Raw genomic sequence first — 16,250 nt, 5'->3', positions numbered from 1 at the left:
ACTCTTGAAGTCAATATTTCAGAAGTCAAAAAAATCTGATTTAAATAAAAAATGATTTTTTTTTTAAATCCGAGTTCTTTGACCTTCTTAAAAATCTTATGAACACTGATAAAAAGTCTCAATTGTTTTAGTAATGAACAAACATATTTAACTCACAAGTCTGATTTTAGCAATATTATCAAAGGAAACAAATTTCAGAATGTGCTGCATTATTTCAGGAGGCAAATTTGTGATATGGTAAGTTTGGGAGTCTGTAGAAACACCAGGCTTAGGGTCATTTTTATCCCCAGGCTGTGCATTCCAATCCTCTCTGGTAGGAGATTCAATCTTGGGAGACTTCTCAAAATTAAAATCATTATCGATTTCGTCATCCTCCATGGTATCTGAACACGATTTGTACATAGAATTAAACCACAAGAAGTTGAAATCGTTCTCCAGTTGTAAGAGTCTGTGCCTGAAGAAAAAAAATTGGCAATTAACAATTGATTTACATGTAATGTACAGGGAGAACAAGTACAGCGAAACTTCTCCAGAGCGACCACTCTCCGTTCCTGAAAAAAGGGGTCGTTAATGGAGGTTGGTCGCTCTTGGAGGTCATTTTCGAACATGCAAATATAGCACCATAGTTGTTATTTATCTTCTTCCTGCAGTGTATTGACCTAGTACATTATCATAAGAATGTACTTAAATAAAGAAACCTTTTTTTTATTTTAAATGTAAAACATATCTTTTACATGATTTTTCTATTTAAAAACTAATAGCTTTAAAATTTGCCTGTTTCAGATTCTTTGTTTTTCCTAAAACAACTTTAGTTTCTAATTTAGTCTTCAGCTGCAAAAATAAATTAATAATGCGTCCTTATTATTAGTGCAAGATAAGATTATCTATTTTCGTTAGCGTGGTTGTGGTGACAGCTTTTTTTTTTTACTGCTAATTTCCTTTTAATTTCCTTTCTAATTTTCTTTTCTTGTGTAAGTTCAAGACTTCTGCATGTTTCTCGAGCGCGAGATCGCTCGGTTTTTCGAAATTCTGACTGTGATGTACGGTATGGTGATGAAAAGCAGAATGCAAATTCACTGAAACCAACTCTTGAGCTTACAAGGGCACTAAAAATAGATTTTGTCCACTCTGATGAAGTAGGAATGCTCCCTTCTAACCCTCCTCTCCCGTAAGCAACCAAGAAATTCCAAGAAACAACGTTTCAACAAAGTTCTATTCTTATCAACCTCACTCAATGAAAGGTGCACACTTGACTTGCCTTGAGATTTGCATGTGCCACCTTAGCTTCCCTAGGGTCTGAAAAACAACGCCCTCCTTTTTATGACTTTAACGAGGTTCCAAGCAGAGAGAGCAAGAAAGGAACACATTTAGACTCACTGGAGGATAGATTTTAATCCCTTATTCTGGTTTCTTTCCACCTTTGTTAATACAGTGAAACCTGTGTAAGTTGACCACTCGCGGTGCAGTACTTTGGCGGTCAACTTATAAAGGGGGTAATTTTTTTTTTTTGTCATTTCTTGCACCATGTATTCATTTTTTGAGGAATTCACTCTTACTCTTTCTGCTCAGCTCCACTTTCATTGTTTAGCATTATTGAAAGTGAAACAATAATTAAAAATACTATTCAAATACTTTTGTTATTTTCCCCTTGTTTTTAACTATATTAGACACTGTAGTTTTAGAAATTCTATAAATGCCAGCTAATTTTCTCTGGCTTTCTCCATTTTTAATTACTTTTAATATTTCATACTTTTTATTAATCTCAAGCTCCACTAACTTTCTTTATGTAAAACTTATAGCACAAAGAGCAACAAGCTCGACTCTCCCAGTTCATAAAGGCAAAATTAAAATGTCCTATCTCTTAATCCCTTGCACCAGAAACATGTAACTTTACTCATTACTCATTAGCAGGCCCAGATCTGCGTACCCGCAGTGCGAGGGGCCCGCATCCTTAAAGGGGCTAACGGCCCTAGATATTGCTGAAAAGATAGAAAAAAAAAACTAGTACTAAGGCTTATTCACTTTTCAAATAGACACTGCTGGCCACTAGGGAGAGGCCCTATATATTTTGTTGCAGGGGGCCCAAAATGTATAGATCCGGGCCTGCTCTTTTTAGCATAATTCCTGTGTTGCCACAACGTATTGCAACTGAAAGAAAAGACTTTGAACTTTTCTACTGACACCTAGTTCAGTAAACAGTAAAAAAAGCTATCTCAAATAGATGCTGCTGTTTAGTTAGTAAAATGCTAGTATGTAATCAAAACATTAAAAACATTCTTTGAAAACTGTTTAAAAAAATGTTATTATTATAAATAAATAATAAAATAAAATAATATGCTGAAGAAAGTTTTAAAAAATAAACCAAGTGGTCAACTTACAAAGGGTTTTTTACAATACTCCAGACCAAACTTGGCGTACATTAGTGGTCAAGATAGACAGGTGGTCAAGATAGAGAGGTGGTCAAGTTACAGAGGTTTTCCTTCATTATATGCAGTGGTGGCGCTAGGAAGTCCCCGACAGGGTGGCAAACTTGCCCGACAGGGGGGCATAGACAAATTTTAGTTTGCAAGATTCCCCCCCCCCCATAGCCTGATCATCCTGACACTAGACATGAGGCACATTTCTATTTCAGGAAATTCATTTTGTGCCGCCCCTCCCTCCCCCCATTCCAGCTTTTTTTTTATATGTTGAAGCAATAAAATATTTCGATACTTGCGTTCTTACACAACCGTACTAAATTTGGTGGTACCTCATATCACTGTAATATATACATTTAAAAAGTAGAAGAGATTTAGTAGTTTACGATAAATATGTAAATGTGGTTAAACTTTGCCCGTTGCAGTAAACCGTAAATACCAAAATGATCTATCATATAACTTTTAATAGTAAGTACAGACTAAATTTGGAGTGGTTTTCTGATTTGCAAAGAGATCACACTTTTAAGGCGAATTTTTATCAACAAATAGATTTTTTCCTTGTTTTGGCATTTGCAAAACTATCAATGATATCATTGTACTCTAGATTCTGAGTGAAATCATTATTTATTTTTAATTAACATGATAAATTAAGGGGATTTTAGGCCCCCCTGAAATCTAAGAGGAGGGGCCTGTGCCCCACATGCACCAGCGGTAATCAGGCTCTGCCCCCTCTAATTCAAATGACAAAGAATTTAATCATTCTTTGCGTCTAATAACACGAATTCCCTATAAAAATTAAAAGCAAAAAATAAAAATTTTAAAATAGATAAAATGAAATATGTAGGGAAAAAAATTAAATTTAAAATGAAAAACATGAAACTAGGCTTTTGTGAGCAGGGTCATCGCGAGATCAATAAACTAAAACTGTCTGAGAATTAGAATTTGACGAAAAATCTGAATATGATGTAAAATCATTATAAATGTGTGTTCAACAGAGTTTTATGCAGAGAAAGAAACTTAACAACAGGAATTTAGTTGTGCGTGTAGAAATGAGGGGGGTCCGAGGGTTCTCCCCCGGGAAATTTTCGAAATTGTAGCTCTGAAAACGCAATTTTAGATGATCTTCGGTAATTTCATGGAGAGAAGGGTTTGGGTGCTCACCCCCAAAGAATTTTAAGAAATTGAAGTCCAATAAACGAAATTTTCGTCGATCTGTAATGGTATTTTATAGGGAGTGAGAGTCGAGGTGCACCCCCGAAAAAGTTTTAAAATTGATGCATCGAAAACGCAATTGTAGGTCATGTTTGGTAACGTTAGGGTGATGGGGTTAGTGATCGATTAAGATACTGACGGTTCCTCCCCCCCCCCCCCCCCCGCCTTCCGTAATCAAACCTTATAAACACACAAATTCTACGGAGGGAAACTCCAGGGCTCAAGGTTATAGCGGTGCTCATCCACTAGCTCAAAATATTTATTGGGGAGCAGAGAAACTCACATCTTAAGTAAACAAAAGAAGAGTAACTAATATTAAGTTAAAAAATTCAGAAGAAACTTGAGTCCGATACCTAGCTTTATATTTAGATGAACCTCGCGAATCAGAACAGGTATAAAATTAAATTTATTTATATTTTCTTTCATTATATTATTTTTCCGGGATAACTTGGGAAAGCATGGAAAAGGGAAAACGATTACAACTACTAAGTTTTGCTAGCGCAAAAGCAGAATCAAGAGAAAAAATTGAAAATCTTTTGAAGAGCCTAGTTTGCTAAAACTCATTACAAGTATTTTATTTGATAACAAATAGAAATTGGAAACGGGTAAAATATCATCGTACAAATCACAGCTATTTGGAGGAAAATGTGTGGGCCGCCGAAGCGTGTTTGAAATAGAAAATAAAAGTTAAAATGTAGTGAGCGAGAATTATTGAAATGAATAGTCACACCAGCAGTTCTAAGCAGGACTGCGGAGTCGGAAGAAAAATGACCGACTCCGCAGGGAATTTTAGAGCCTTCGACTCTGATTCCACCCAAACTGGCAGAGTTGCAGATTTTAAGGGAAAATGATCGACTCCGACTGTTGAATTTTTAAACCTTCGACTCCCGACTCCGACTTCTTTGCCTCAAAATCAGTCCGACTTCAACTGCTCACCGTTGGTTCTAAGTTTTTGAATGTACTAAACGAAAGTAATGTGTGTGTGTGTGTGTGTGTGTGTGTTTTGTGTAATCCAAAAAAAAAAAAAAAACGAAACTTGATAATATGATCTGCACTATGCTAAACTCGGTACAAACGAAGGTGAAAAATCGCGAATCTCGTTTTTCAAATTCAATGGTTTGCCGTAGTATTCAGAAAGGGCTATTACTACTGTACACTCCCCATTATCCGCGGAATTATTGGCCCAGATACCGCGGATAACGAAAGTCGCGGATAATGCGAAAAAGGTTTAAAACCAGAGGTAAAGAAGACAGAAATTATCTTTTGCTTGAGAATGATTGTATTGTAAATAAAACGTGAAACGTTTAAAAGAGATGCGGCATTAAAAAATATTTGTATTTCAAGCTCTACAGAACTAGAATAAATTAAAATTTAAATCATGAGTAGAAACTTTCCGTCAACCTAAAACATTCAACAGCCCAGAAGTGAAAACAGTGACCACAACAAAAAAGACCACCCCCATCAGAGAATTCCCAGAAGACCTGCAGGCGTTTTCCTAACCTTTCTCAATCGGAACAGATGATAAGGATAATGTCATACGCTCCTTCGGGGATAAACTAGGGGTCTTCAGTAAACACATGTGTTTTACCGAAATCAGCTGAACGCTTTCCCTTGAGGCACGTGTCAAAGAGAAGTTGATGAAAATGCATAACGACTTTCACGTTTTTTGAGAAGGAGCACTTGTCATGGGAAAGGGGAAAAAAAATCTGGGACGAATTGATTTCAGATCCGTGTTTTTGAAGAACAAAAATTTTCTCCACAAGGATTAAGTTAACTATTTTTTTTTCTTTTTCTGAGACTTTCGCGGATAATCCGCTCGTGGATAATCGAGAGTTTACTGTACTTCAAACAATAAGATTTACACTTATTTACTGTTATTTATAAAAATCAAAACATTGAAAATAACTAAAGCGTCTGGTGGACAAAAATATTGTTTCGGCTCTCCTGAAAAGAGCCAATTTTCACATTCGGTAGTTCAGCATAGTGCCGACGATATTACGCCATAAACAAACCTATTAAATATCAAAGTAATTAACATTAATTGCACAAGTTTCTCTTGTGTAAGGTTTTTCTTTTTTTTTAAATTAACTATATACCTAACTTTTTTATTTTTCAAATTTTTTGAAGCATTCATAATTCGAAAATGCAAATTCAAAGTCTTACCTCAAAACTTATCTACATGGACCATTTTTGCAGATCTACGGAGTCGGAGGGAAAATAGCCGACTCAAACTCAGGGCTGGATTTAACGGGGCCCTAAGCTATTTTAGGTATGGGACCCCTTTTGTAGTTTTAACAACGTTTCTCTCGGTGGTGTAAGAGAGAGAGAGGCTTTTTTTTTAAAATTTTTTTTTTCTCCTTTACTATGTCTGTCTCTTTCATCTGATACATACAGCAATACTTTAATTTTTGTTGATCGTGTTTTAATGTGTTTTTTCTGATGTCCTGTGTTAGATTGACCTTAAGAGGGGAAATGTTATCAAGAAAGTGACACATGACTCCCCTTTAAGTGGAGTACAAAATATTCCCAATTGTAGGGGGCCCGGGGATTTCTTCCCCGGAGGAAATTTTGAAAAATAGATATAAAATTCTGCATTTTGAAGCCTTATAAGATGTAGTTGGAACTACAAAAATATCAGGACAGAAATTGGCAAACAAAACTTTTTTTAAGTTATAAACTCTTTCAAAAATTAAGATAATACACAGTAAAAATTGTTTTTGATTCGAAAAACCAATGACAGCAGTCGACAGAGAGATACAGCGCGGGAAACGAAAAGACAACTCATTGCTTCTTGCTCACATTGGCTTTCGATACAATTAGTTTTTAATCACCCCTTCAACTCACCGACAAACAATTCAACTCCGACTCCTTTACCTTAAAATCAATTCGATTCCAACTCTCACTCCGACCCCGCGATCACTGGCAGTGTTACAGGCATTGAGGGAAAATGACTCCGACTCTTGGAATTTTTAACCTACAAATGCCGACTCAGACTCTTTGTCTCCAAAATCTGTCCGACTCTGACTGCGCAGCACTGCTTTTTTTACACTATTTTAGTACTTGGAAAAAAAAAGCGTAATAAAAAAAATAGAATATAGCTTGAAAAAAAAAAAAAACTTAAACAAGATTGAGTCTGGTATCAGTCTGTAAGATGGTTTGATCGATCTCGAAGGAGCAATGTTGACTTTTGAATTGGACTTGGTCCGATCAAATGATTACAGCGGTCTGGGCTAAGCGCAGCTTTTACTTTAAAGTTAGAAACATGAGTTTCGACTACATGATAACATCTGAAGAAAATAAATTTGGAAGCAAAATGTATGTTTTCAATTGCTTTTAACACATGATTTATTTATTTCTTTAATTTTCCCTTTTCCAAAAGGTTCGCCCCTCCCCCTCCCCCAGACATTTTTCTCAAAAAGAACACAAACCCGATGTTACCAACCCGACGCCCGATGCCACCAACCCGACCTTTAATAATCCAATGATTGTTTGGTGTGTTGATTCGCCAAGCCCAATGTTTAGTAAATCATTCTCATTTCTTCTTCATTCCCAACAAAACTATTATGCAGTCTACAAACAAGATCAATATAAGTTTTTGAGAAAAATGTATTTAAAATGTTAAACATCTATTTGCTTTTATTATATTAGTCCAAAGAATTTTTTTCCTGCATTTAGCATTTGCCGACAAGACATCATTACACTAAAAAATTAAAACATTAAATCTACTTTAGTACACTTCCTTGTATGAGGTAAAAGGATAGTTTACTCATCGATATATTTTGTTGCAGAATAATCCAACAATAATCAGAAAAGCTGTAAATAACTATAGTAATAACTTACTTGTAACTTCTGAGTGAAAATAAAGTACTTTAAAACGTACCAATGAGTGCGTCTGGGTCTGCACACTTGACATGCTGATGAAGAGCTGTTTAGCGAATGTAATAGAAAAGCAAAAATCTCCGAAGCATGTTTTTTCTCCCATGACCCCCCCCCCTCTCCTCTCGTCTCGGCTATTGTCATTCGGTACGTATTTATCTCGTAACCCGATGACGACGCCTTAGGTCTGACTGGTAATCACCACTACATTCTGCAGGGACGGGGAGGGTAGTCTAAGTGGTAGTCTTTTAGTCTAAGTGGACACCCTGAGGTCAAAACCAGCTCATCGACACCTTGCATCGACAAACAGAAATGTCAAGGATCAAAACATACCATTTCCCCCGAAGCAATAGCTATATTTTGTCACCATCTGGACGACGTTATACGGACTCGGGCTAACCTTGCCTCAAAGGGGATTTATTTTTTGTTTCCTTTATATATATATATATATATATATATATATATATATATATATATATATATATATATATAAGATACTTCTACTTTTTTTCTACTAATTTTTTTTTCGAGTTCATATATGAGAAAATTTTTATCATTTACGATAAACGTCAAAGCAAACAGATTCCCCGACGAAATACTAAATTTTCCCCGACGGGGGGGCAAGACGTTTCCGACAGGGGGGCAATTGCCCCCCCTGCCCCTCCCTTGGAGCCACGTCTGATTATATGAGATAGGGCTAATTCCATTCCTGACAAAAGCGGTCAACATAGACAGGTGGTCAACTTACAAGGATAGTCAGGGGCGTAGCTAAGGGGGGGGTTTTGGGGACAAAACCCCCCCCCCCCGAAAAGTTAGTCTCAAAAAAAAAGAGAAAAAGAAGAGAGAAGAGAAAGAAAAAAAAAAGAAAAGGAAAAAATTCCAAGCGATTATACATATATATATATATATATATATATATATATATAAATAAAAGAAGTAACCCCCCCCCCCCGAAAGTCGGGTCTAGCTACGCCACTGAGGATAGTCAACTTTACAGGTTTTACTGTATGAGAAAAGTGTTCTGTGTACATATGAACTTTATTTTCCATTGCTTTTCTTCTGTTGTCTCTCTCTTTTTGAGTTTTCTCTAACAAAAATTCCTGTACTTTTGAATGCTGAGGTTTACATTTGCCGGTCGTTGAGAGAGGTTTCAATGGTCTTTTCCAGAGGTATTTTAACATTAGTTATATACGGGAGAAATTTGGTACTTCAGAAAAGTGGTCATTAATGGAGGTGGTCACTATATAGAGGTGGTCGCTCATAGAAGTTTCACTGTACTGTTACATTTATTACATTTCAAAAGATCATGGGCTCCCAACCTGCGGGTTAAAAACTCAAATGCAGTTGTGAAACATTTCTTATGGGGTGCTGGCATTATCCCTACTTTTAAAATACATACTATCAGTTTTAAAACCATTACAAAAGAAAAAAATAGCATTGATTGCAACGAATTTTATTAATAAAAATATGTTGCTAAACTTTTGTTTGAAAGGTTGTCATCAAAATCCTACTGTAATAATATTTAATTGCATTGAGTTTTACTTTTCTAAAATTTAAAAGAATTCATTTCAAAAATAGAAATAAAATAGTAGGTACTTAGCAAAGTACTAAATGAAATCATCTTAGAAAAAGGTCTTTTGCATTCATTTATTTCCTACAATAAGTTTGTGCTGAACACATTCTTCTCTTTCTTTTGTTTAGTTTTCCTTTTGAATTTATTTTGAATATTCGATTTACCTGTGAGTTGGATACAGGATGCCAATACAATCCAAAAAAGAATAGAAAGAAACAGAACCATGATACCATAAGAAGTAAGCAACTCAGCAAGCTTCGAAACATCAGAAACCCTTTTCAGTTCCTACAATTTTGATATAAAAGTGTGACAAAAAGAATATCATTTCAATAGTCACCTTTTTCCTTTCTGTAGAGAATAAAAATTTGAGACGTGGTGGTAAATCTTTACGTAAAATATATGTGCAAGGAAATAAAACATAGGAATTTCTTACTTTGCATACACTATTAGTACGAAAAAATTTAACTTGAAGAATCAAGACACATTAAAAGTTTCAACTTACATTTTCAGACATTTTCATGCAGGAGTCCCTGAAAAAATAAAATATATAAAAAATCCTACTACTTGAACAACAAAATTCATCTTAAAAGTCCTGTAGCAAACAAAATCACTGAAATTTTTTATAGGACACTTACTAATAACTTATTCATGCCACTGGAGTAGTATACTGGAGTATCAAAAAGTACCAATGAAAGAAGTTTTTTTTAGAAGAACATCAGTTCTTCAAAGGATTCCTTTTTAGAAAAGAACACTGATTTAAGTTATGTGACTAACAGGGCCGGCTCTAGCTGTTTCGTCGCCCCAGACAAATCTGCAAAGTGCCGCCCCTCCCCATGGTAAAAAAAAAAGCTCAAACATTACATATTTTTCTTTACAAATATAGTTTGTTTCCCTTCATTTTGGTAATTCTTTCTTTTTAACATGAAACCTCCTTCCAAAAATAAAACTTTGCCCCCCCCCCCCCCCCCCCGCCCAGCACCCCTAATGGTTACGATTGAAAGCAGTTGTTTCAGCGTTTTCTTCACCTATTCATCAATTCATTGGTCCTACACATGGCCACAGCACAGCTTCCTACACTGTCCAAGAGTGGTACAATCAGAAAATATATTTGGGGGGGGGGGGGGGGCACTAGGGTGGGTTAAAAAACATTTTTTTTTCCTAATCAATTTCTAATATCACAGAAAACTTGCACATTGGCATCCTAATAACGGGTAAAAAAATTTTAAAAATTTGAAATCGTGCAAGAGCCTTCATGTTGAGAAAAAATTAGAAATTTTTTTTAAAGATGTGTATTTTTTTCAAAAAATAATGTACTTCATTTCTAATGGTATAGAAAATACACTTTGTAGCTTTGAAAATACATTTTTTACTCTTCCTTGCTACAAAGAGAATTTTTCTGCACAAATAAAATAATTCCTTTGTCCGATATAATGCCAAATCATATTGGGTCATTTTCTTCCATAACAATTTCTTTACTGCGTACCTTATACTGTGTGACAAGCTTCGCCCTGGTACTTTTTCGAAAGAAAATAATTTATAGTCTTCCATTGATATTTTAATGCAAATGGTTCACAAAATAATCGTCAAAAGTTAATGAAAGAAACAGATGTTCACATATGCTCCTTGTAATATTTTTTAATGAATTAAAAAAATTCTAGACCTATCACAAGCACCACGGAGGACCCACTTTGAAGTGAAAATAATCAGTCAAATCTTTTTAAATTCATCTGTGCTCTCATGTTATAACATTTTTACGACATTATTAACTTTCTTTTTTACTAGTGAAGCATCATTTTCCTCCGAAAAGATCCAGACTTGCTAGTTTTTACTCTTGAAACCTGGGATCAAAAGGATTCACTGTCAACTCTTTGCAGTAAAATACAACACAATTACAAAATAAACACCAGCAGCAGATACAAGATAAGTTGGTCCTAGTAAATGTCTCAGTCTACCACCAAAGGTTAAAGAACTCTTAATTCAACCCATCAAGAAACAGACTGTTTTTAGTAAAGTATGCCAAATGGCCACAATTCGATTGAAATACAGTAGAATACCTTTATAATGCCGACCTGTATAACACAATTCCCTATAAACTGCACAACTTTTCAGAAGTAAACAATAAGTTATGAAGTTTAAAAAATCCCTCTGTTTAGCATTGCAAACAAAAGTTGTTGGGAAAATTAAATTTTGAATCAGTTTTTCATTTTAATTCAAAGCTCTTAAATGAAAATTAGCATTCACAGTAAAATGAAAATACCAGATGGTTCTTGAAAATGCAAACCATGAAGCTAGCAGAAGTGCAGGATATTTCACTTTCTTGTAATAAATTAACATATTTATTTGTGAATGACCCATTGTATAATTAGTTTTTTAACACTCACTACAGATAAAACTCATTCTGAAGTGCTAATCTATAGATATATTTTGAATATTAGTTTAAAAATTTGTGAAATGACCTATATAACGTTAAAAGCTGTATAACGCAAAAACTCTGGCCCCAAGGTCTTCTACTGTAGTACTCTTACATAATTTTAAGATTAGCTTAGGGATTTAAAAGCTCAAAGCAATGACCCCTGGTTTTACCATTTGTATAGAAATTCAGCCCATCAACATCCTCCATTTTAATGAATTTCAAATAGATGAATCATGTCCCCACTCACTCTAAACTACTATCTTAAATAACCCATATTATAACAGGGCTGCGGAGTTGGGGGGGGGGACCAATTCCAGCAGTTTCAGAACCTTTGACTCCGACTCGGTTACCTCAAAATCAATCTGACTCCACAAGCAGAGTTGTGGACTTTGAGAGGGAATGACCAACTCCGACTCTTAGAGTTTTAAACCCTTGACTCCAGACTTTGACTCCTTTACATCAAAATCAGATTCTGCAGCCCTGATTATAAGAACATTGGTGGAAATATATGTTGAGGATACTATACATATTATATACTAATCATTTCACAATTAACAAGGACATAAACCTTCATCACCAAGTGGTAGCACAGCTAGTTTATCTTCCCATAGCATGTTTGAAATTGCCTTTTTTAAAAAGTAATGGTTAATTTTTGGTTCCCTGCAACAGATCTTATAATTCATGAGTCCCCTCCATGCCACAGATTCTATAATACCACCAGCGCCCAATGAGTTTCCTGCAAAGTGTATCAGCAAGCTTGAGTCTAGCCTTACTATTTTCAGAAGCTTAAATATGACAGAAAATTAAAATTTTTAGCTTCTGGTACTAAATATATTTTTAAAGATTGCAAACATTGGAACTTGTTTCAACAGGGGCGCTCAACTATGCAGTCTGTGCCATTGAAATTTTTAGGGGTTTTTGTTTAACTGGGCATTTTTAATTTTTTTGGGGTCTTTCAATTTGGGGAGGTTGTAGTATTTGAGGGGAGTCCTTGGGGGGGGGGGGGGGTTCTTGAAAGGGGGAGGGAGGCAACCCTGAGTTCAATAAAATATTTTGGAAGTATTTTATAGAGTAAAGAGACATAGGGAGTATCATGGACACCTTCGAACTCCAGATCCGAAAGTTGCCATTCACATCACGTCCGATGTCACCATTATAGTGGGTTCTATGCTGCAGTGAAGTGATCGCGTTGGTGCAAGTTCTAAAATTCATCACAAGAAACAATCCACATTTAAACATTTTTTTTAGGAACAATAAAACGGTAAAAGCTTTAAAAGAACATAAAAGGTAAAGGCTTAAATAGAAAGTGATTAAAGTCATTCCACATCCATAGCTAAGAATCATGAGCTTCTGACTCATTTGTTCTTTTCACCTTGACCTCTAGCAAAAAGTTACTCAATTCCCTTGACTTCACTATCCTTTGGTTTGTTCATTCGCATGACATTTTGTGTTGCAACAAGAGACATTTCATAAAATGTGATCACAAGGCATTTTTAAATGTGGCATGCAGCCCAACTGTGTTACTGTACTGTCAAAACATAATAGTTAATTTTGGGAAGTGATGAATTAGATTCAACTCTCTTTATTCATTAAGAATTTGAGTGCAAACATATGCAATGAACACCATTTCTGTCTGTTGAGGGGGGGGGGGGAGATAAATGTTTATCTAAACTCTGCAAGGCCAATTTGGAAATAATATTTGCAGTGTTAGTATTTGTCGAGTTTTCTTTCAATTTAATTTTTTTTTTTACTTTGAAAATTTTGTTAAACAAAGAGTGAGGAACAAAATAAGACTGAGCTTTCCTTAAATTCATAGGCTAATCGGGGCCAGTCAATTTGAGTGGTGTAAGGACTTAAGGTCAAACAGGAAGTCATTGTTTTAAGCCATTCAGATCCAATGTACTATCCTCAAATTAGAAACAAGAAAAAAAAAGAAAAAACAATTAATTTAATGAGGTTGTAAGCTTTTGAAATACTTGGCTGGAAGAACTTATTTATTGCAATGGGTTGGACATATAATCATATCTAGTTGAAGAATACTTGCCAGAATTTGTAAGTTAGCAAGGAGAGTCGACTTAAACAAAGTTCATTCAAAAAAATGTACTTACCAAATAGTTGATGCTGAAGATCTTTATGGACAACTAACATGATCACTTACATATTCGAAAATTTTTACAGAAGTTCAAAAAAATTAACAAACAATCAAAAATTATTTTCTTACTTTAACCCCACCAACACACCCGCACACGAATGAAATATGAGAATACAAAAGAACTGTAGAAGAAACACTGAAACGAAAAAAGTAACCATCTAAAATTTCCACTAAAACAGTTTCGAATATACGTCAACAAATTACTTTTTTCGTGTTCTAAAATAAGCCCGTAGTAATAAATGTTAAATGAAGGGAACTTGTTAAACTTTGATTTGACAACACTACAGTTATTTAATTAACAAAACAAAAAACACTGAGTTAATACTCACCAAATTAGACGTTATGCTTGTATTTTCTAATAAATAAACATAAATAACGGCAATTACATAGGATAGAACTCAAGTAGCGTAGTGGCGATTGTTTACCTTTGCTCTAGATTTCTCCGAATAACACGAATTCCCTAACTGTGACTTTGACCGAAAGCGCTACACGTGCGATTCCGCTAGAGAGCGCCACTGTTTTACTTACGGTCCTTTACGCCTTTCCAAAGATTGTAATAAATCATTCCTATGTATAATTTCATCTATTTATAAGTACAGATCAATCAAATTAGTAGCTTATTATTTCGAGTGAAAGAAAGAGGGTTCAGAAACTTATGTGACTGGAAGGTTTTTTTTTTTTTGTTTTTTTTTTTTGTTTCATTTGAAACTTATCTTAAAACGACGCCCAAGAGCATTGGAAATAAAAATCGCTACTTTTTTAAAGTAATTTTTACATTAGTAACCCTGTATCTTGAAGATTAGACTCTCCACTAGTCCTGTTTTTAATGGCTTATTGGTACGAACGAAAGGAACTCAAAAGCTTTTCATACTCCCTGGAGCTCTGATGATATCAAAAGGATGCAAAATGCCGTTTTCAGTACGCCTTTGGTCGCTGGTTTAATACTGGCTCCAGGTGGTGCATTTTCCAGATTAAGAAAACCGTCAGTTTCTTTCTGGACGCACTATTATGAGCATACAGAACCCATGAATGCTTATTTGACTTCAGCATTCTCGGCCTAAATTAAGTTTAGTGTACCATACAATGGAGGCATATAGCATAACATGAAAGACAAGATGTTCACTTTTGACGGTCACGATGGTAATAAAGATTTGCAATAGTATCTTCTAGTATATCTATGGTACACAGGACTCTAGAGTCCCGTGTCATGGAAATTTTAAGGAGGTATAGTTTGATACGGTTTGTTGATCTCTTTCAGGACGAGAGAAGGGGGGGGGGGTGCGCTATTCTCCTTGGAGAGATTGACATCCCTGGAAAATGCGGATGGTTATGATCTTTTCAACTGGATTGAAAAATGAAACTGAAAATCTTTTTTTTTTAATTTAGTAAAATGTATAAAAATCGCCCTTTTTTGCTAAATGTTTTCCCCTACCCGGTCATGTTTAAAATTGGATTTTCTATAATAGGGTAAGAAAACTGACGCAATTATTCTAGCACAATATTAGCAAAAATTAAGTACCCCTGTAGTACACCAAATTTTACGTTTCTAAGCCTTGCCGTTTTCCCAGGAAGCACGATGCCAATGCCACCAGCACTGAAGCAAAAAACGTTTTATCTTATATGATGTATTTTTGTTCATAAAACAAAAGAAAACATTTATTCCCTCGAATGCCACTCTTAAGAAATTGCAAGGCTCTTATCAGAAAAAAAAAAAAACTAATAAATAATACCCAAATGTGCTGAACACCTTTTGTACTAGAGTAACATAAAATTATTAAGTTTCAATTAAATAATAATTTTTAAAAAAGTACATATAAATACAAAAAAATATGTGTAAGGGAAAGTTTTCGCCACTTTTTTGACGGAAAGAAAATTTCTAAAAATGAATCAAAATCGAATGTAATTGACCTAAAATGACCGGAAATGAGCAATTTTCAAACTCGCGTGAGTAAGGTTTCGTTTTCGCGATTTTCGAACAGGGTTCGATTGCCTAACGTTTTTTGTCAACTGTTGCTATTGCTACCTTCGGCTTTGAAAAACTAATGTTTTTACTGAAACTGTTTCCTGGTAAAACTTGCATTAGATATGCAGCCTTAGCACCTATCCCCAGAAAAATTCGAAACGGAGGGCTTGTAGTGCATACTGGCATACTTAACATGAAAACAAAATGCTTAGACGCTACGTGTTTTTGTCGTTTACAATGAACTAAATTAAAACCCCTTTTTTTAATTTTAATAGACAACATAGTAATTAATTCACTTTATTTTATCAAAGAGCAAACCTTTGAAACAAACTCATAATCTTAGCACTGATATGAGAAAATCATAAAATACAAAAAATACTTAGAAAATTCTAAATGGTCAACTTTTCCAAATTTGACAACTTGTCAGATTTGAAGGCCCCTTTTTTAAGAGATGCCACATACACAGTCACTGACTTCACTTTAGTAAATCAGTCTCTGCTCGTGGTTGCCAACTGTGGGATCCTATGCTGTAACCATCAACTCTCTATGCCAAAGACCGCCACCGAACCAAACCCCCCTCCAAAAAAAACCCCCTCAAAACAACCCCCTAAAATTTTCACTGGCACACTCTGTTCCATGCCCCC

General features: G+C 35.1%; 1 protein-coding gene across 1 annotated transcript in view; it reads right to left on the bottom strand.

The window, feature by feature from the left end:
- LOC129216932 (F-box only protein 28-like) overlaps positions 1–13,998 on the bottom strand; it is a 39,239-nt gene extending 25,241 nt beyond the window's left edge. Inside the window, exons 1-3 of the mRNA XM_054851149.1 lie at positions 13,973–13,998; positions 9,581–9,608; positions 157–454 (exon numbers count right to left, since the gene is read on the bottom strand). Coding sequence (XP_054707124.1) covers positions 157–454; positions 9,581–9,582 — 300 coding nt within the window. The 5' untranslated portion in view covers positions 9,583–9,608; positions 13,973–13,998. The remainder of the gene's footprint in view (positions 1–156; positions 455–9,580; positions 9,609–13,972) is intronic.
- Positions 13,999–16,250: the final 2,252 nt, after the last annotated feature.

The sequence above is a fragment of the Uloborus diversus genome, chromosome 2 (genome assembly GCF_026930045.1).
Source record: "Uloborus diversus isolate 005 chromosome 2, Udiv.v.3.1, whole genome shotgun sequence".
Classification (NCBI taxonomy): domain Eukaryota; kingdom Metazoa; phylum Arthropoda; class Arachnida; order Araneae; family Uloboridae; genus Uloborus; species Uloborus diversus.
Note: the sequence above shows the minus strand (reverse complement) of the source record. Positions and strands in the feature narration are given on the sequence as shown.